The sequence below is a fragment of the Arvicola amphibius genome, chromosome 5, assembly GCF_903992535.2.
Source record: "Arvicola amphibius chromosome 5, mArvAmp1.2, whole genome shotgun sequence".
Taxonomy (NCBI): Eukaryota; Metazoa; Chordata; class Mammalia; order Rodentia; family Cricetidae; genus Arvicola; species Arvicola amphibius.
The window spans coordinates 36,487,750-36,510,826 of record NC_052051.1 but is presented as its reverse complement, the minus strand read 5'-3'; the positions used below and the strand labels follow the sequence as shown (position 1 = coordinate 36,510,826).

Here is a 23,077-nt window from a genome sequence, read left to right as displayed (position 1 = left end):
GCAGAATCCACTGCTAATGGTAATTTCTGAAAGAACAGTGTTTGAAATTTCAATAAAGGTAAAGAAGGAACAAGATAAAGATTAGAAAGGAGGACATGACAAGCTATAAAAGACAATGCTAAGGTCCTGAAGAATTATAGACCAGGGAAATTTAGAAAAACAAACGAAGCTGGAAAAGGCAACACAACAAACAAGACTTGGAATAAGGCTGTGGGTCAAGCAGTAATGCTATCTCACAGAGCACGGAGAACTTGCCTACATTTGCATCTTTTCATAGGGGAAGGGCAAAGGGCTGGGACTATTTAGAGAAGAAACTCAAACAGGTTGTTCTCAGGAGAACAGGTTTAGGAGAAGGGATAGGGAGACTGCCAAAGATGCTTCTGTGGAGGTCTAGGTGAGAGTTTCTTAAGGAGTGTGGAGACACCTCCATGTTCCCTGGACAGCCACCCTTCGTTAGACCTAACACGACACAGCAGGGTGGCTGAAGGCACACTGTTCCTCCCATAGGGATAAATTTTGTGGCAGCAGATACAGCTTAAGATAAAGGTGAGGCAAGATATTCAAATAGATTCAGCTAAGTGGACACTGAGATCAGTGAGTTCGGCTTCTCAGCAGGAGGCCCGCGTGTGACTTGGAATGAGGGCAGATGGTTATGACTTCAGTCTCCCATTTAAATCAGGTCATTTATATGTACTCTTATCATGATACAATGTCAAAGCAGTGCCTGAGGATGGATGTCAGAATTCTGGACATCACAAAGCTGAGTGCTGTGAAATTCCTTCTCTGATCTAAGGCTTTGAATTCCTTCCCTCCTCTTACCAGTCCCCCAGGCCCTGTTTATCTCTGGGATTCTCTCTATGTCCTAATTTAGCAAAGCTTGAATTTGTTAACTTTAGAGCACTGGCTAAGATATATCTTTTGGCATCTCCTTTAAAAAAAAAAAAAAAAAAACTAAATAAAGTCCTGAACTTTTTGTCCACCTTTGTTATGGATTTTTTTTTCTTTTGTGGCTCTGCTTGATTTAAAAACTTATTTTGGACATTTCATACATGCCTAGAAGCCTTAGGCAGTGGGAAACCTTTTACTATGTCTAATAATATAAAGTCATATATAATAGGATAGCTTTATGAACTCCTAAACTAATAATCAATCAATATTCCTAAAAAGCTAATGAAGAGTAGAATGGGGCCTACAAATTATCCAGTGACTACCACTTGAAATGTAGTTCTCTTCTGTCTTCTGACAAAGACTGAACTCATATGATAAAACAAATAACAGCTATTTGCTTTTATTATATTTTGCTAAAAATTTATGGGTTATTTGAATAGTCAGAAATGTATGGAAAAACTCAATTCAAGGGGTTAGAATAAAAGGTACAGGCAGGCTACTTGACACAAAGCAAATACAGGGGAAATCAAGATCTTATTGTGATGCAAAACAAATGATCCTTTTCCTTCGGATATCTAGATTCTGGGGGTCTGACCTATTGTCAGATGGCTGACTTCACAGTGAGAAGAACCCCTCAGTCAATTCAAATTCAGGCAACCTAAGCAAAAAGAAGTATGCTTGCTCTACAACATCTAGTAAAAGAGCCAAAGAAAGAATGCTGACTGGCTGGATGCGGGCAGCACGTTCATTGGTGATCTAGCCAGCAAGGTAAGGCTGCTATGCTGAGTGACTAAGTCAACCCTGCCCAAATGAGAATCTGCACTTCTCTTCTCAGTTAAAAGAGGCTTTAAGAACTAAAGATACAGGATAATGTTTACATATGTGCCTGAGGGTGTGCATGTGCACACACACATACTCTGTCTCTTTCTCTCTCTCTTTGCATATTGTTGGAAGTAAGATTATCCATTGTGGGTACATCTTCCTTTACTAACTAGATAGGGGGATGACTACGCTGCACATGGACCTTTGGCTCTGAGATTTCCTCATCTGAGGATTAAAAAGATGAGTGGGAAGAGTATATGTAAAAAGCTTTGAGAATATGGAGTGCTTTATAACAATTGTGTATTACTGCAATATTTGAATAACTATTTTTTCAGCAGATTTTTTATTACTTTATAAATAATACCATCAAAATTTCACTTTCCCCTCCTCCCTCCTCCCACGTCCCTCTCACTTCCCCACTCTCCCTCAGCCTCCAGTCCTAAGAAAGGGAAAGGGTAACCCGCCCTGTGAGAAGTTCAAGGCCCTCCCTGCTCCACCCAGCTTAGGGAAGGTGTGCATCCAAATAGAATAGGATCACAAAAAGCCAGATACAATGCAATAGAGACAAATCCCTGTGCCATTATCATTTGCTTCTCAGTCCGGCCCAATTGTCATCCACATTCAGAGGAGTCCAGTTTGATCCCATGCTCGTTCAGTCCCAGTCCCCTGGAGTTGTGAGCTCCCATTAGATCAGAAACACTGTCTCAGTGAGTGGACCACCCTCGTGGTCCGTGACTTCCTTGCTCATATTCTCCCTCCTTCTGCTCTTCAACTGGAACTTGGGAGCTCAGTCCAGTGCTCAGATGTGGGTCTCTGTCTCTATCCCCATCCGTAGCTGGGTTCTATGGTGTTATTCAAGATATTTATCAATCTGAGTATGGGACAAGGTCAGTCCAGGCATCCTCTCCTCCACTGCCCAGGGTCCCAGCTGGGGACATCCCCATAGACACCTGGGAACCCCTCTAGAGTCAAGCCTCTTGCCAACCCCAAAATGGCTCCCTTATTAAGATATCTTCTTCCCTGCTCCCATATCCATCCTTCTCCCTCCATCTCAACCATCCCACTCCCCCAAGCTGGTCCCCAACCCTCCCCTCTTCCCTTCTCTCTCCCCCCTTTTTTTCCTTTCCCCCCCACCCCAACCCTACCCCCATGCTTTTGGCTGGCGATTTTGTCTGCTTCCAATTTCCAGGAGGATCTATATAGTGTGTTTCCTTTGGATTCACCTTATTAGTTTAGCTTCTCTAGGACCGCGAACTATAGGCTTAATGTCCTTTGTTTATGTCTAGAATCCACTAATGAGTGAGTGCATACCATATTAATATTTTGGGGTATGGGTTATCTTACTCAGGATTTTGACATGTTTTCCCTGGCTAGCAATACAGAAAACAATACTTTCTCAAGATGCTGGGCTCACCACAAACACAGTCAGACACATAATCGTCACTGCAAACCATCAAATACCCTACAGGAGTCATAGTTGTGAAACTAGGATAGTTGCTAGCACTAAGTCTCTATAGTGTATTGTCAAGTGACGATATTTCAACTGTGATGACTTTCTTGGGGACAACTGATGAAGGAGGGTCATCTGTCTGTGTTACTTTCATTGGTTAGAACATAGGTGGGTGGCGTAGACAAAACAAAATTGTGGGAGAGAGAAAACAGAGTCAGACAGACGCTTCAGGCAGTCACCAGCCTCTCCTCCTCCAAGACAGATGCAGGTTAGATCTCTCCTGGTAAGACACCACCTCGTGGTGCTACACAGATTACTAAATATGGGTTAAAGCAGATGTAAGAGTTAGCCAATAAGAGGCTAGGGCTAACGGGCCAAGCAGTGTTTAAAAATACAGTTCCATGTAATTAATTTGGGTAAAGCTAGCCGGGTGGTGGGAAGCAGCCCTCCGCCGTTCCATCTACAGACAAACCATATCAACAAGTCAAGTAACATCTGTATAAAGAAGGTTAATGAGAGAACAGATATTCAATGTACCCTTCCGTCCACATGAGGAGCCATTTTATAATGCACTTAGCAACAACAGAAAATCAGGCCTACTGTAATTTAAATAAATTGTAATTTACTTTTTCCTTCAAACAAGTGCTCCGTCCTAATAGCCTTTGTATTTACAGTAACAGGTTCAGTGTAAAGTCCACAATTATTGTCTCTGGCTTATCTACTCCATCATGACTGTACCTGGTTTTCTCTTATTCCAGGAGTCCACATTCACATTGCAAATGTGGAAATGGTGAAGGCCTTTGGATGAAAAACAAAGGCTCTCCAAAAATACTCAGGCAAACTCTATTTCAATAGCCTGGACCACACTGAAGTGCTGCCACGTCCCTAGGTGTGACCATTGAACTTTCACAGCTTGCTAGAATGGAGGAATACATAAAAAGAGAAAAGACTGCAGGGCATGAGAGTTTATCAGCTGGCTGCTTGCCTTGCATATTTGTGCACAAGGCTTATGCTTAATTCCAAGTATGCTTTCAAAACAATACTTTTAAGAACCAGAGAACAGACAACCAAAGAAGACAGCCCACAGTGTGTAACAAATACTGTGTTAAGGTACAAAGAAGAGCAGGTGGCAGTGACAGAGCAGGACTCCTGACAGCACTGAGCTTTATCAGCTGCTTTAAGAATATTTTCAAACATGGTGATGGGATATGGCTTAGTTTGGACACACAGCAAAAAAGCAGAAAATCTAGGTACATTTACAAATTAAAAAATTAACATCAAGCTATGCTTTTATATTTATTTGGCTCCATACTAAATGTATTTTTTACAAACAGAATACGTCTAAAAGAGAGCTGGGAGGGATATATGAAGAGTTTGGAAGGAGGACAGGGAAGGGGAAAATGTAATTATACTATAACCTCAAAAATAAAAAATAAATCTAAAAGATTGGTGTATTATATCTAAGTCAATGTATTGATTGTAATATTAGAGCTTTGTAACAGGTTGTCTTTGAAGAAAATTAAGTAATAGATACACAGGAGTCTATATATTTTACAATGAAATTGAATGTATAATTGTATTAAATTGTAAGTTTAATTTTTAAAAATCAAATTAAAATCTCCATAGGGTATATTTCAAGTTAATATAAAAAATAATAGAAAAATACTTAAATATTTTACAACACATGAAAACCTATTTGACTAGTTATAAAATATCACCTATAACTTTTGATATTAAGAAAAGCAAATGGTGCAAGGAATCAGTAAATTCTACTTTTTAATCATCCACACATGTATCAAGCAAATTGTATATAATAAGTTATTTTCTTTTCTTTTTTTTCTTTGGTTTTTTTTTTGAGGGGGGGTCAAGACAGGGGTTTCTCTGTGGCTTTGGAATTTGTCCTGGAACTAGCTCTTGTAGACCAGGCTGGCCTCGAACTCACAGAGATCCACCTGCCTCCGCCTCCCAAGTGCTTGGATTAAAGGCATGTGCCACCACCCTCCTGGCTATAAGCTATTTTCTAAGTTTTCCTCAGAACAACAATTAAAATATCATACTTACTGGCCCAGGAGTGAAGGGACAATGCCTGGAAATGCCAGCACTGGGGAGGCAACAACTACATAGCAATTTCAAGGTTAGCCTGGGCTGTGAAAAGATGGAAAAAAAAACAGCAAAATGGTGCCCTACTACTATTGTGGTGGACAATGATTATCTCATAAGGAGTACAACTGACAGCTCACATATGTAGCAAGTTTTCTTATTTTCGTATGTTTAATTTTACTTTCCCAATAGTAACTTCATAAAGTAAGTAAATCAGACTTGTCTGTACTTGTGTAGGATGCAAAAATGGACTGGGTACAGGTTAAAAGGTAGAGCACTTGACTATATCCTGAAGGCTTGGGGAAGCAGGGATGAGACCTCAATTCTTACCACTATTAAGTAATGGATGATATAACTAACAACCAGCAAAGTGGACTTCAAAGAAAGAAAAAAAAGCTAAAATATATTCAAGAATCACTACTACGACCATTATGAATTTCTTTGGCTATGTAAAATTTTATATAAATCATGAAACTGAAATAATATATAAAGAAATCCTATATGCCTTTGCTAGGTTTCTCATATTAATGGCTTACTGTGTTTGTTTTTGCTCGGTTAAAGAGATAAGAAATGTACACACATTATTCTGAAATGTTTGAAAAGATTTTTTCTAAACTTCATAGTTCTTGATCCTAAAAAACTGTAAATATATCACACATGAAGAAGGCTATTCCTCCACTTACACCACAGTGCTATCATGCTGAGACTATGCCTAGAAATTCACTGGACGTAAACAGACATTTGTGCACACCTCTGAAGGACCACAGCCACATTAACACTTGGTACAAACTTACTCTGGCAACTTGTGTTGACATGTACACACACACAATATATGCTATAAGACCAGTGTTTCTAAAGGTCTCAATGAACACATGCATTTTGACCAGTAAGAATTCTCCCTCCCAATAAATGCAACCACAGAATTCTGTGTCACAAATTCAAATAAAGAATCCTACTATTTGATTTAAGTGCTTTAAATAAATATATGGCTTAGTATTTAAGACACACAGACATTTTGAACTATCTATTTGAAAATGGATAAATTATTCTCTGAAATGAGATAAAATGGCCAGAAAATCAGCAGCATGTTTAAGCCTCTGCAGCACTTGGTATGAGCTGCTCACTACAAGTGCTTTCAATTTGTTTGACAGAATCAACTTTTTTTTTTTTTGTTTTGTTTTGTTTTGTTTTGTTTTTCGAGACAGGGTTTCCTTGTAGTTTCTAGAGCCTGTCCTGGAACTAGCTTTTGTAGACCAGGCTGCAGAATCAACTTTTTATAATCAAGTTCATGGTCCTCAAACACAGACATATTTGAAATAACACCTATCAGCAACAAAAACGAGGTACTTTTTAAAAGTGACACAAGACTGTTGTACAGTTTTGAGTTGTCTGTTCTAGATTTTTTGTCAATGCTGTGTTGTTACTTATTAAAAAAAATTAAATTACCAAATTATTTCCACTTACCAAAGTTCAGTTCTTATTTTAAATAACTTTTTGGTCTGGTTATCAAAATGTCTGGGAGAAGAACCAGAGAACACAAATGCTATTGACACAGGCTCTTCTATGTAAAACAGTGTCCCAAAAGAAATGGTACCCCAGGCTTTGGGAGGCTACAGTTGTTGTGCAAATAGCAACTCAACCACAGACAGTAAAAGCAACTTCTGTTTTGAAAGCACAATGCATTGTCCTCCTGCTGCTGGCTGCCTCTGTCTATTAACTGATGTAGTTTACACTGTGTAGTCTGCTGCTGGGTCAGCTCTGTTAGCAATTTAATGCATTAAAACTGTTTTGTTTTGTTTGTTTTACTTATTTGGAAGGAGGGCAAGAAAAAACAGATTAACTGCTCAGAACATACTGACAGTTTTATCCTAAGATAAAATGTCAAACATATGAAGGGAATTTCTGGGCTCCTTGGAAAGTATAGCAATTGGCTTCTATTCCAAATGAACCGAATTATCAGATGTGGCAGTTGGCGAGGTAGATCAAATATGACTTTCACATGAAACTGCTTGAGTGAACAAACCTCATTATTTACTTGAGTTTAAACTTTTATTTCATTTTTATTATGTGTACTTGTTGGTATGGATGTGTACATATATATCTGTGGGGACCGGTACACATGCACTTGTCTGTGCATTTGTCTACAGACCAGAGATGTACAATTGGGGGGTCTTATCTCTCTAATTTTGACAGCCAGTGAACCTGAAATTGCTGATTTGAGTAGGCTGTCCTGAAAGTGACATTCAGGGACCTGCTTCGACCCGGTGCCATGTTTCATCCCAGAGCAACAGGTGTAAGGCAGGTGTTATTTATGCTGGTTTTTATGTAGGTTCTGAACTCAGGTCGTCATGCATGAGCAGCAGCCACTTTCCATCTACTCAGCCTAATAATATGATTTTCTTAGCCATTCAAGCCACAGGGGGAGAAGTTCTCAACTTTTATGGCATTCAACTATTTTACCAAGTAATATTTATCTAAAATCACTCTATTTTTTAACCTTCAGACTTCCACAAAAGCTTCTGGTATTTCTTATGCCTCCTTTTAAAAATAACAATGAAACAGGTCACCCAAAGAAACACATCAGAGCTAAGTAGTAGTGGCACATATCTTTAATCCAAGCACTCAGGAAGGCCGGATCTCTGGGTCCAAGGCAAGCCTGGTCTACCACAGTGAGTTCAGGACAGCCAAAGCTACAGAGAAACCCTGTCTGTAAAAACAACAAACAAACAAAGCACCATCAGAGCTCATCAAAATTACCCATAAAGGGACAAACAAAAGGAAGGGGAAAAGGAGATCAAGGAACAGGAGGGAACAAGAGAAGACAGTGGTAAGATAAAAAAAAAATATATAGAATGTGCATGTATGAGGATGTCATAAAGAGCCCACTGTTGTGCACAATTAATATATACTAATAATCTCTATAGAATAGGCATTCAAGTCTGGCAATGAGCTTCCTATACAGCATTCACTTCTAAAGTGACTGACATCCTTGTAGAAAGTTTCCACCTAAGTTTCTCCCTTTTGTATCAATTTCTCACTTAAATTCATTCTGAATTATAAAACGTCTATATAACTGAAAAGATTCTGGAAGACCAGCAAGACCTCAAAGACAGCTCTTTGAGGAACTGAAATGAGATCTGAGCTCCAGTTGAATCGTTCCAACGAGTATGCCAGAAAACTTGGTACCAACTCCCAAAACTAATCCACCACAAACTCTAGTCCCCATATACCCAATTATCTGTCACAAATACCTGTACACTGATGTATAACATACTAATCTCACTACATATTCAATGCTTTAAGCATGATACTGTCACTGTTTACTGGAACATGATTCCACACCCTTCTAGAAAACTCTCCTTATTTGGATACTACTTTTCCATACATTTGTCCTATACAATAGGGAATCAAGCCCCAGAGAGGATGTATTTGAGTCTTTATGACACAATTCTCCTTCCTCCTCAGTCTGGCTCTGCTCAGGTCCCATCAAAGAGCGCTGAGAAATACCTTCTCAGTCTCCAAGGATGGCTATTTTCCTCCATCACACACCCCACAGAACCCGCTTAGCATACAAATTTACTTCTAAAACTTATATATAGTTCCTCACTACAGTGAGTGCGAACTGTTTTCTTACTTCCTTCACTTTTTCATTGCATATATTTTGCAACAACCAGTTAAATGCCATCAACTCCATTCAGGGAAAGGAGGGCCTGATCTCAGAAGGTACTTGATTCATGTTCCTTTTCTTGAAGACAAAGACAGGACAAATGGATCTGTGGCCATTCTTTCTCTTAGAGTTTAATGAAAAAGTTTTCTTAAAACAGAAAAAGAAATACATATAACAATCATACATGAGGGATTTTAAAAGAATAGTCATCACTAATTCACAAAAGAAGTTGAAAAGTTAAAAGCCAACCATACTAGAAAAGAATCCTGAGTCCCGCTTTTCTACAGTTCACTACAAACAACCTCTTCAAAAACCTCCTGTTTTCTTTTATAATTTTACTATCTGAATCTGAATGTATATTTAAATACTTTTTTGATTTATAAGGTAATATTAATGAGTTTGCAAACTATACTTAACGATTTTTTCACGTTATAAGCATTTATTGATTTTACAAAATAGAGTTTCATTATAAGATTTAGCAGGATCGATGATACACTTTGATCATCTTCAGTCCGCACTCACCACATCCCGATCTACTCTCCATGGTCTCACTTCTCTACCTCCAAGCCCCTGCTGTTTTCATGCAGAATCACTACTGCTTTCTTTTATTATTATTCTTATATGTACAACAAACATAAATATACAACACAACCTGCTGATCCTCTTAGTGTTGCTCATATGTGGTATGTTTTTAGGGGATGACTACTGACTACTTGGTACTGGATTCTCCACCTCTCAGCCTTCATTAATTGCCTATAGCTCTTCATCTAAAGGTGAGGCCTTAAGAGATTTCTTCTTCATCAATGAAAAATGCCAACTGGGGCAACGCAGTATTTTAAATGAAATGTTTATGATTTGAAGACCCTCTCACATTAACGTGTGTAGCTGTAATGCCTTATTTTCAGCCTCACATCCTACTCCTATGGATCGATGTCAGCGAAGCCGTTCCAACTCTGTCAGAGAAAGGAAGTGCTATGAACATTTCTTGCACATACCATCTGATATACACAAGCATAGCTAGGGACACAATTTCTAAGTACAAATTCAACCTATGATACTTTCCCCAAAACCAATTTACCTATTAAAAAATATCAGTGTCTAAAACCCTATGTATCATTTTTTTTAACTAGCATCTATAACATGCAAAGTTATTCATAGTCTGGCCTAAATCTCTGTTGATATATTTGTTGTCTCTTACAGTGAACTTTTTCTTTATTTTGGATTTGTATATGAGGGACTGTTTATGGTCTAGTTTACAGTAGAGGCTACTATGGATCACAATGCAGAGAATAAGTGACCTTGGAGAATGAACTATCCTGAATTGGTGAATCTTTCTTTTAAAGAAATTTTATGAACTATCAAAGGTGTGGACCATTTCAAGGAAAATCATCAAATGCAACAAAAAAAATGTGGGTGGAAAGTATGAACAGATAATTCCAGAAACATAGAAAAGTAACAGCTATATGTAAACAGTTTTCTCAAGCTGACTTATAAGAAGAAAGATAACACTGCTACGCATAGCTGACACTCCTTTAATCACAAGGCTTGGGAGGCAGAAGCAGGCAGATATGGCAAAATTCAAGGGCCATGCTGTTTATACAGAACGACTACCCACACCAATAAAGGTTAGACCCTGGTTCCAAAAAATCCACATGGATGGATGGATGGATGTGATAGACATACAGACAATAAACAGATAGGTGATAGAAAAAAATAAAAGAAAGCCATGAGGGGAGGGGAATACACCTAGGAAGGGAAGACTCAAAATATCCTTATTTTGCAGACAGTCAGATGTTATTACACAAAGAGTCTAAAAAACTCTACCGGGAACTCCTACAGCTGGTTAATCACTTCAGCAAAATTGCAGGATACAACAATAAGCACATAAAAGTGAGAGGCTTTCCATATATGTAAATGACAAACATGCTGAGAAAAAAACAGAAAAAACAAACCATTCACAACAGACTTAAAAAAAATCTTAGAATAACTCCAACAAAACAAGCGAAAGATTGGTATAATAAAACCTGAGGAAGTCAAAGAAAGAAACTGAAGAAGACAACAGAAAATGGAAGCTCTCCCCATGCTCATAGACTGCTAATTAATATTGTGAAAATGGTCACCCTACCAAAAGCAATCTACAGATTTACTGCAATCCCCTACCAAAAATTCCAATACAATTCTTCACACAAATTAAAAAAATAACCCTAAACTTCATACAGAAATACACAACCAACACACAGATCCACACATATCCTCCCAGAAGAATACAGAACTGGATAATGAACACAATCCTGAACAATAAAGGACTGCTAGAAATACCATCATTCTGATTGGCAATCATAGTACAGAGCTATAGTAATAATAACAGATACTTTTGATCAACAAGAAAGGAATTGAAGAGCAAAGCACTGTCTACACACTTACAGACAGATGAATTTGACAAATCAAAAATAAAAATGGAAGAAAAGATAGTGATGTGGAACAATGGTGTGTATTCTGTCCAACTATATTTTAAATAAATGCTGATTAGCCAGTAGCCAGGCAGTAAGTAGAGTTGGGTCAATAGAACAGGAGAATTCTGGGAAGAAGGAAACCCACTTCTCTGGCAGTCCTGGCCCAGGCCACAGAGCAAGCAAGATGTGACTAGCCTCACTGAAAAAGGTACTGAGCCATGGGCTAGCACAGACAGGATAATGGGCTAATATAAGTTATACGAGTTAATAAGAGCCTGAGCTAATGGGACAATCAGTTTATAACTAATGTAGACCTCTGTGTGATTTCTTTGGGACTTAAAGATTGTGGGAACCGGGCAAGACAGAAACCCCGGGAAACAAGATAGCATCGTCAAACATTTGGTCAAAATGAATGACTGCGTGTAAAAGAATAAAAATATTTATAGCCTGTATAAAACTTGAGGCTAGTTAAAATTCCAACTCCAAATGGATCAAGACCATCAACATCAAAGGACCCTGATATCCTGAATCTGACAGCAAGATTAAAGTAGGGAATAGACTTAAAATCAATGGCATAGGAGAAAGGACTTTTTAAACAGGTCTCTAAAGCGCATAGACATTCAGACCAACAACTGATAAATGGGGCCCCATAAAACTAAAAGGTTTTCTGTATAACAAGTGACAGCATATCTAAGTGAAAAAGCAGCCTACAGAATGGGAAAAAAAAAACCTTAATTAATACACTCCAACAAAGTCAGTATCTAGAATACACAAAGAACTAAAAACAAAAACAACAACTTTGCAAAAAAAACCACTTTATGAATGGGATAGAGTTAAGAAGAATTTCTACAATGATAAAATGTTTCATTCAGCATCCTTAGCTATCAGGGAAATGCAAAGATAAAGCTGCTTTGAGATTTCATCTTGTGAAATCTCAATCTGAATGGCCAAGATTAATAAGACAAATATGCCAGACAAAACCCCAGTTTGGAGGAAGGAAATGAGCACTAAATCCAACCCCAAGCCAAGAAGTTATTCAGAACTGACATGTTCTGGAGAGATTTCTGCAGCAACATGACAATGAGTAAATTAACCACCAAGGCAGGCTCCACCCATGCTGAGAAGCAGTTGGCTCCCATAAATTGTACTCCATGTTTTTGGCTTTGGTTTCTAAGAGAATGGGTAGTCAGAAATGGAGAAATATTCGGGAAGACTTTTGAGAAGGAAAATAAATTGTATGATATTCTCAAGTAAATAAAAACATTAATCTTAAAAGAAACAAAACCACAGTGGTTGTTTTAAGAAGTTGATCGTGAGAGTATGAAGACGGAAGTCCGGCACCGAAGAAGCGTGGAAGCTGCCACTGTGTCCTAACCACGAGGAAAAATTGAAATTGTATTAGGTAACACAACTTGTCCACACTATTGGGGATAAGAGACCCATCAAAGAAGGCAACTTAAGGAAGTTACATGTTTGTTTTGTCTAACTACAGCCGTGGAGGGTTCTGGGTAAGAAAGTAACGTCACGAAACAAGAAAGTTTGGGGTAGTTATTGGGCTGGCAGTGTGGGAACCCAAAGGGCAGGAAGCAGGAGAAAGAAATGGCTACTACTATCAGCTAATTTACTCATTTCAGATCGGCCACTTCATCAGACCGAGCTCAAGGAATCCAGCTCATAGAATGGCGATGACCACTCACAGTTAAAGGTGGGTCTCCCCAGCTCAATTACCTAACATAGATACACCCCAAAGGCATGAGATCAGAGTTTTGTCTTCCTACGTCACTATGGATTCTGCCAGAAGAACAATCAATGTCAACAATCACACTGAACAAAATGGAAAAATAAAAACTCATCCATGGGATCCATGAGAGAACATGATACCAAGACTTGCTTGTCCTAAACAGAGCCGAATCCACTAATGGAACCAGTGCCAGAGTAGGAAAACTTAAATGAGGGTGACCAGTGCAATTCCAGTTGTGGAGGAACTCAGTGTAAGACCAGTCTGATGCAAGTTAAAACCTCAGTCACAGGAGGATACCTACATTTCCATGGGCCTCTAAACCCCTGGAATTAGACCAGGCGTTCACATTGCTATCTCAGTAATAATAGATACTGTATTTAAAAAACAGTAATGGGGACTGAACCAACTGTCTTGCAAACGCTGGCCAGGCACTCTACTAATGAGCAGCATCCGCACCTTTTTGTTTAATTAGAGACAAGGTATCACTAATTTACTCAAGCTGTGTTTTAGCTGTGAACATCGTGCCTTACTCTCCCAAGGAGCAGCAAACAATGATGCCTGCACCAGTGGGCCTCAAGGGATAACCTGATTTTTAAAAAGAATAATAAACCGGGGCTGGAGAGATGGCTCAGAGGTTAAGATCATTACCATCTGTAATGAGGTCTGGTGCCCTCTTCTGGCCTACAGGCAAACACACAGACAGAACATTGTATACATAACAAATAAATAATAAATAAATAAATAAATAAATAAATAAATAAATGCTTTTTTAAAAAAAAGAATAATAAACCTAAGATAAATTTCAAAATAAAGACACACACAGTCAAACAGTATGTGAAAATTTGATCAATCTCAATGTCAGTCAGGTACTAGGCAAATAAATTACAGTAAGAATAGCTATGTATTCACCTCAATAAAAGCATTCTGCTTTTTAATAGGCCTCACCACTGGAGGAAAACTCTTTTACATGAACCTAATTTTGTGGGGTTTTATCAAAGTTTTAAACAACTGAGGGGATGAAGAAAAACCCAACTGTAGGCCTCATTAACTACCATATCCCTCCAGACAATGGGGCTATAAAACACATCTCCCAGTCTGAACTACTATATAGTAAAGGCCTATTTAGATGGCTACTTTTACACAGCATGTTGGCCAACCGTACTCCAGGGCAGGGCCCCTTGTGTAGACAGTAATAGGTATGGGAGAAGTTGGGGAAGAAGATAAATATGATCAAATATATTACAGGAAATTCTCAAAGAATATTTAAAATATAGTTTACAAATAATAAATATGTTAGTTAGCAGATAGACAACTTAAAAGAATATGAAGAGGTAAAAATCTATCCGTAATAAAATGATACAGATAATTTAAATCCCTTCCAGTAAAGGTATGAATACCTAGGATTTACCTAGGATTATGGAATAACTCACCTCTTAGTTTAACTATACACAGATATAAAAAGAGCATCAAGATTTGTAAGTGGCCAGGTATGGTGGCGCACTAATAATCTAGTAGTTGAAAGGTTTAAAAAAGAGGATTAGAAATTCAAGGTCATGTTGGCTATTAGGAGACTCTGTATTTAAAAACAAAACAAAAAACACCAAAAGAAGACAGAGGAAGGAGGAGGGCCATTAAATGAAAGTGAAAATTATGCTGCTGTCTTGTCTACATACTTATTTAAAGTGCGCATAAAATAGACAGCTAACTGAGAGAAGACTATGAAAACATAACCCTTTAGCAATGATTCTTTCTGACAAAAAAAAAAACGAGATTCAGATGAATAACGTGGAGTTCTTTCATTTGATTATTATATAAAACTTTTCTATCAGTATTACAATGATAGTCTTTAAATTGGTTTTTACAAGTTTTGTAAAGAAAATGTAAAAGCAAAATGAAGGAATTTCGTATTTTCACAAGATGACAAAAGTAGTCATTAACATATTTCAATCACTTCCTGAGAAGATTTCAACAGTGTTACTCCACACGGGAACCTGACATCACTAATTCAAAGTCTAAATACAGAATTTTAATTGCTGTGTCATTTTGGTGCGTAACTCTACAAGCAGTTTAGATGAACCCACGAACTAATCCAAGGATTGAGTAAGGTGTTGGAACTTGAGGAGCTTTGGAACCATGGAGATCTGCCTCCTCATTCTACAATGAAGAAATGGAACAAAGAGGACCTGTCTTTCTCGACAGACAGCTAACTATCAGTGCACTAAAGAAAAGGGAACTCAACCTTCTTCCTTTTAGTCCAGGCCTCCACTAATCCAATTTATTTCATTCCAAGTACTTTGTAATGATCACAGGTTCTTCTTGAATTCCTTTTATCTCTAATCCATGTCCAAATCATCTGATTAAAAAGAATTTCAGATTTATGGACTGACTCCAACATAGAGCAAGAAAAGTTAGTATGGCCAAGGAATTTTTAAATTTCCTCTTATCTAATGTTCTTGATCTTAAAAGAAAGAAAGCCATGTTAACTAACTTGCTACAGCGAAGGGATGAGGACACAAAACTACAGAGGACCAGCTGTCCTGAGTTCATGGGACATTCTTCTATATTTTACACAAATTTACAGAATAAATCAATACTCACTGGCTAACAAGATGGCTATGAGGGCAACTCCCTGGATTCTTCTAAAACTAACTTAACTGCTTTTAAATAAGCAGAACACTGAGCTGAGCTCCATAAAGACCCCCTGCTCCTTCTAAAGCAAGGTGTTTTAAGATGGGCCTCAACAGGCACTAAATAATAGGTTCCCGGAGGTAAAGCTGCTCCACGTCATAAGCAATTTTTGAAAGTTACACAAGAAGAGCAAAGCTGGCCAGAAAGGAGAAACCATTTAGGGAGTCGCGAGACCCAAATTTGAGTTGAATTAACAGTGGCTCTGTCGTTTGGATTCAGCAGTGTCCTTCAGGTCATTTCCAACAGACACGTGACTCTAATTACACAGGCTGCCACAGGATTTCCTCTCTTTGTGGAAGAGTGGGGGTGGCTCAAGATAGGGTTATCTTGTGCAACAATCCCTGCCTATCCTGGAACTTGCTTTGTAGACCAGCTGGCCTCAGACTCACAGAGATCCACCTGCTTCTGCTTCCTGAGTGCTGGGACTAAAGGTGTGAACCACAACACACCTGGCTTGCCACAGGACTTCTAAGAAGTTAGATTTCATGAACCTCTATTTTTCAATTCTTAATATCTCCTCTCATTGTTGTGCTGAGACTACATCTACCATATGTACACAATGACAGCAAATCATATGCTATTATGCCAATAATCACTTTTCTTTAAAAACAGCATTCAACACTATTAACAAAATAATAGTCTGACTGATAGATCTCAACAAGAATGCTACCAATCTTTCTGAAATTACTGATAAACTTTAAACCCTGTTCATAGTTTATTCCTCAGTTTGTATGCAAACATCAAGTAGTACTTACTACACACATACACACCGAGAGAGAGAGAGAGAGAGAGAGAGAGAGAGGAGAGAGAGAGAGAGAAAACAACCATCCAGATGATTTAGAACTTTGGCTCTCTTCACAGTCTTCATAACCTTAGTACAGGGAATATAAGAAAGCAGGCTGAAAAGATGGCTCATCGTCCAAGAATACTTGGTGCTCTTCCAAAAGACCTGGGCTCAATTTCTAGAACCCACACAGGAGCTTACCATCTGCAACTCCAGTTCTGAAGGATCCAAGGCATTCTCCTGGTCTTCGTGTGCACTGGGCACACATGAGGTACACAGCCATTTATATAGGCAACACACCCACAATAAGAACATAAGAATATACCTGTTCAAAACCTTTCCTTATGAAATAAATTTTCCTTTGGTCAGTCATTCTATTTTCCCATAAATAAATATAATTTTCTAAGATAATGTTATTTTCTCTGAGTGTGGCTGAAACCACCTTTCTAACAGAGCATGCTGCTTTTAAAAGATCAAGGTGACAATTTAGGATTTTGACGAGGTGATTCAGGGTTTAGTCCCTCAGTAAGATCCATTCATTTTCTTATCAGTGAATCCAGTTGAATTTGATTTCACCCTTTGGGTTTCTTTGTGGGCTTTTCTAAATTCTACATTGTGACAACTTCAGAGGGCAAAGAACTTGGAGTAAATAAAGCCTAGATTATTGAAAACACAGTAGTTTGGAGAAATACTTCCTTAGCCTGGTCCCCATAAGAATCTTTACAATAGAGCTGGGAATTGATGTGTGACTTATGGGAAAACTAAAGAAGGCTAGTCGCTAGTAAGAGTTTCTGTTTCTCTTCCTGGGCCTACAGTAAAGGGAAGGAGGAAAAGGAGACAACAAAACTCTCCGAGCGAGATTTGTGCCCTTTCCCAGCCAGATACGAAAAGAAAGAAACTGGTGGTGAAGCTCCCCACTCCAGGAACACGCAGAATAGCATGATGCTCTATAGGTAAGGGAGGAGAGTCTGACCTGACCACCCCTTAAAGAATCCCATAGGTTCTGGGATCCCTGTCTGAACTACCAAGGCTCACTGAAAAGGCTCAGAGGGAACATGTAGCTGAGAAGGTGAGCTGTCTGTCACCTGAGTGTCTGTGGTCAGCGGTTGCTGTGTGGGCTACAGAGGACAAAAGCTACAGCTACAACATGAATTCAATGGTCATAAAGGCTTATTGCCTACAAACAGGTGGAGGGCAAGTCATACATTGGCAGAAGCCAAGAGCCTAGGAAATGTATTGCAGAACCACAGTGTCCCTCCACATAACCCCAGAACACAGATGTTCCCTGAATTCCAGGTGCCACCAAAAACAACAACAACAACAACAATAAAATATAATACTACAAAATAGTGCGTATGTATGCATGTATGTATATATATGTATATATGTAATATAAAAATAATGAGCTTATTTAACTAGCAGAAAGGTAAGTAAACAATTAAAGTTAGAGAAAATGAGCACAGCTACAATATGAACCCCTCTTTTAAATTCCAGCACAGACTGGAGAAGAATGGTGGGCTTGAGAGTTTGGGTATGAGGCCACCTAATAGGGTCTACCTGAGCTAATGGTCCAGAAAGTGTTCATCTAAAGCCATGCAGCCGAGCTCAGTGATAACTCTTTTATAGTCCTCAACATAGAAACTAGAGCTCAACAGAGTGAACACAATTGTCATCAATGACTCTCTCAACAAGCTCCTGCAGACCAGAGGGTCATCTGTGAAGCAGTCATTTCCTTCTGTACATTCTCTGCATCTACATGTTCTGAAAACCTCACCCTCCCTGACACAGGGCAACCAATGTACACAAGTCACCTAGAGCTCAGCATCTGTGGTCTTTCTGAACTCTGGAGCATGACCTGTTTCATTTAATTCCACACCCACTTTATCTTACACCAACCAGCAGAGTTCAGCTGTCTGATAGTCAGTCTAGATCTCTGATGCAATGGGATTTAAAATCTCTCCAAGTGTGTTCTTATAGGGAAACTTTCATCCCCAGGGCGCCTGTCTTAGGGTTTCTATTGCTATGATGAACACCATGACCAAAAGCAATTTGGGAAGAAAAGGTTTGGTTGGTTAGTTTCTCAGCTTACAACTCTTCAGTCATGCTCTGTTACTGAGAGGTGTCAAGGCAGGAACTCAAATAAGAACCTGGAGGCAGGAGTTGAAGCAGAGGCAATGAAGGGACACTGCTTACTGGCTTGCTACGCTTGCTTTCTTATATAACTCAGGACTACCTACCCAAGGGTAGCATTGTCCACAGTGGGCTATCCTTTCCACATCAATTATCAAATAAGAAAATGTACTACAGAATTGCCTAGAGCCAGTCTAATGTAGATATTTTCTCAGTTGAGTTTCCTTTACTCAGGTGACCCTCAGATACTATCAAGTTCACATAAACACTACCCAGCACAGTAGCAAACACTCTCCAGTTGTCTTATAGCTACTGTTTAGCTTAGTTAGAAAGTCTTCTTAGATTTAATCTATCATATGGCTTCTATCCTGGTTAGAACAGGAGTGTCATATCTACTTTGTCTCAAAACTGAAAGGCCACTTTTTCCACTGATTCTTTCCTCAACTCAAAAAAAACAAACAAGGAAATTTCTGTCCTCCATCCTCAGATTATTCCCCAACACATCAACACATACATATATGCACATCTAGTAAGAGGACTGGGTAAATGTAGGGTTCCATCTTGACCCTGTGCAGTGCACATGCTAATAACATGAGAAGGATACAATGAATGCTCCAACTGCATTTCAAACATGCAATAGCACATTGCTTCTTGAATTTCTTCTACAGATTTCTGTTTTAGTACTTGTCACTTTAATACTAGATAATGTCTCAGAATCTAGACACTAAATTAGTTAAATAGCTGATCTCATGCTGTAGCAGCTACTGTAATCGAATTTCTACTTACAAATAATATTTTCTGAAGGTCTAACTTCATGCTAAGCAGTGAAGCAAAGTCTAGAGGTTTATGTGGGAAAACCAATTCCTAATGTATACAGTTCAGGGAAATTCTCTATATGGAGACGGTGTCCTTTTTTCCCAAAGTTCCACTTACTGATGAACTTGTTTTGCATAGTCTCCAACAGAGCTTGGTGAGCATCTTCAGCTTGTAAAGCGTGTGAACATTCTCTAGCCAGTATGGTGCGCACAAGATGCTCTCCACATCCTACAAGTCCAAGAAAAACAACAGATGAAAAAAACAATACTGGCTTCTTTGCTTGTCTCAATAATATAAACACTCTTGCACAAAACTTACAAAGTAGCTATGTAACAGGACAACCCAGTGAGGGAATGAAATGACCTCTATGAACAGTTTGGTAATGTTAGTAATGATATTCGATAGAATATAAACAAACATGGGGCTACTTAATCTCAAAAGAAAATAGTCAAAAATAAAAGAAATCGTCTCTCAGATGGGCAATTTATATAACATGGGAATGTAGATTCTGCACCTAGGATTCTCTCTCAATCCCACTAGTGAGTAACTACAAACCATCCTGTTGGGTGGTCTCAGTCTCCCATTTAATAAATGGTTCCACAGCTGTCAACCATTCATTTTCTTTTTGACACTCCACTTGCGTGGGTGGCTGGAGAGAAATGTAGACATCCAGGGGCAACCTAAATCTTTCCCTACCTTTGCTTGAGAAAGTCATACACCAGCAATGTGAGGGACAGGATAAAACAGCAGCTTTCTTACATTCTTTAATACTCACATAACTTTTAGGAGCTTTAAAAAACTACTTTTCCATAGTTTTAAAGAAAAATTGTACTTTGGGGCTAAAGAGATTATTCACCAGCTTGTTCTTACAGAGGACCTAGGGTCAGTTCCCAGCACCCACAACTGTCTGTGATTCCAGACTGATGTAGGTACTGGATACACACGACACCCATACATTCACACAGGCAAAATACTCATACACATATAACAAAGAGAGGAAGGTAGCCATGAGGAAGAAAGGGGAGAGGGAGGGAGAAAAAGGGAAGGAAGGAAAGGGAGGGAAGTGAGGATTTTAACACGAGATAAACTTGAACCACTTTAACTAATTAAGAGTGATGAATAGAAGTTCTACCATAGTAGCTACTGCAAAAACAGAGTCAAAGAAGCTTAATTTAAGGATTGGTGAGTTTTAATAGAACATTTCTTGGAAAGGAGCAGCTTCCTTTCTAAAAGAAAAAAAATTGTAAACGTTTAAAGCTGATATCATGATCTAAGCCTCTGGGAACCTAAAAGAAAAGCTTATTTCAGCTCCCTAAAGAAGAAGCTCCACAAGAGAGTGTCTGGAGTCCAAGCAGGACCGGGCACAACTCAATGTTTCTGCACTTTGCATGCATGCATATGAACACCACGACACACATATATAACATGGGGGAAAACAAGTGAGCAAAGGGGCATCTCAACAATCATAACAAAGCTTGGACTAAAACAGCTAACTTAAGCAACTACTTTTAATTTTTTGTTGGTTTAAAATTATTCATTTTTATTTTAAATACGTGCATAAATGTCTGTGCACTGTGTGGATGTGTGGTGCTGAGAGGCCAGAAGAGGCTGTTAGATTCTTTGAAACTGGAGTTGCTGAACTGCCTGAGAGTGCTGGGAATCAAACCCATGTCCTCTCGAACAGAAGTGCTCTTAGCAACTGGGCCATCTCTCCAGTCAGAAACCACTTCTATAACGGCAACAACACTCATTCTATACAATAACCATTAAGCCACGTTGTTGCCTTTCATGTCAGAAATGTCCTCTTCATATATGCACATCTCCTCCTCTGTTCACACCTCTCCAATTATAACTTTCCTTAAATGTATAGGCAGATATGCACATAATGCATGTTATATGTACAATGTTCACTCATGAAAGAATGAAAAGTATATGTAAGTGTAAACACAACTTTCAAACTGCCTGATATCTTATGAAAATGTCATTTTCAAGATCTCTTTGGAAATATCTAAATCCAGACAAAACTCCCTGTGGAATTTAGTATAAAGAATTATTTTGTTCACTAATGTTTGTTTTATAAGCAGAAATAAAACAAATAATTAAAAAAAAGTTTTTGACACCATAAATTTTAATTCCCTTTGTGTATATATTTGATGTTGAATAAAGAAATGTTATGCTTTGGGGTAACTGTGACAATTAGAAAATGAGCACATTATAAACTAAATGATGCTCAAAAAGTTATGTACATATGCCTCAAGTAAAACAGCTAAAACACACGAAGTTATGATATTACATCAAAAATTTAGATGTGTCAGGAAGGCATTTCCCTCTTATTAAATTTAGGAGAGTAAAAAGGGTTTACCAGTGATTGAGTTTTATTTAAAAAACTATTAAAATTCTGATTTATATTCTGGCATATTATTACCTTTAACATAAAGATTAGGACACCAAAACCTTTTCTACCATGTATTTCAATGAAAGAAAATTGGAGTTTTTATCTACTAAATACCAAAGTTTCTTAGAACATACTGCAATAGAATTGAAGCTTGACTCAAATGTTATTTAACTTTGAGATTCATTCTTTACTCATACACATGAGAAATACATTTTCCACTACATCTTCTTTTATTTATATTTATTTATGCTGTGGAGTTAATCTTCTGTACGCTATGTAAATTTGGCTGTGATTGGTTTAATAAAGAAGCCGACTAGCCAATAGAAGGACAGGATAAGGTTAGGCAGGAAAACCAAACTGAGGACACTGGGAAGAAGAAGAGGAGTCACCAGGCAGATGCAGCAGAAGCAGGACATGTACAAAATGAGGTAACAAGCCATGAGCCACAGGGCAGCAAGAAAATGAATAGAAATGGGTTGATTTAAAATGTAAGAGTTAGCTAGGGCCAGTGGTTTTGTGTCCTTTTAAAAAGCTTATTTGAGACAGATTCCAACTGCATAGAGTGGACCAGACGCGAACGCCAATCTCTCAGCTGGACAGCCCAGTCTCTAGGCCCTAGGCTCTAGCACAAAACCCTGGACCCCTCCCCCACAAGCCTCAGGGACTAAGGCAAGCCTCCTGTAGGCAGGCTGCCCCAGCACCCTCCCTTCCATCCAGCCATGGAACCTGCAATCTACAAGACCCGCTCGGCCCACAAATGCACCTATTGCCCCTATCCCCTGCAACCTTGGTGGCTACCAGAGATACAGACTGCAACTGGATAGAGAGGACCAAGAGATGAGTGACTAGCATATCAGATGGACAGCCCAGTCTCTAGGCGCTAGGTCCCTAGGCATACCCCCCTCCCCGCCCCGCCACCTGGGTGCAAGGGCAAGCCTCCAGCACACACACACACACACACACACACACAAATCGGAGCCCGCAATCTAAAAGTCCCACTCCCAAACCCACCCATCTCCCCAGACTTCAGTGGCTCCCTGAGAGATACACAGTGACTGCACAGAGTGCATCAAGAGCAACTCCATGAGACAGTGACTGATCAGTCAGTCCGAGAGGTTCGCTGAGACACACACCAACAGCAAT

The 23,077-nt window shown here is 38.9% G+C and overlaps 1 protein-coding gene across 7 annotated transcripts in view; it reads right to left on the bottom strand.

Moving 5' to 3' along the window:
- The window catches only part of Tasp1 (taspase 1), a 219,069-nt gene that overhangs the window by 40,220 nt on the left and 155,772 nt on the right, over positions 1–23,077 (bottom strand). For all 7 annotated transcript variants that reach the window (XR_005285506.1, XM_038331557.1, XM_038331560.1 and 4 more), the window contains one exon: positions 19,657–19,767. Coding sequence is in view for 6 of the 7 variants with exons in the window: in XM_038331557.1 (XP_038187485.1) it covers positions 19,657–19,767 (111 nt within the window). In the remaining variant the exon portion in view is untranslated. The remainder of the gene's footprint in view (positions 1–19,656; positions 19,768–23,077) is intronic.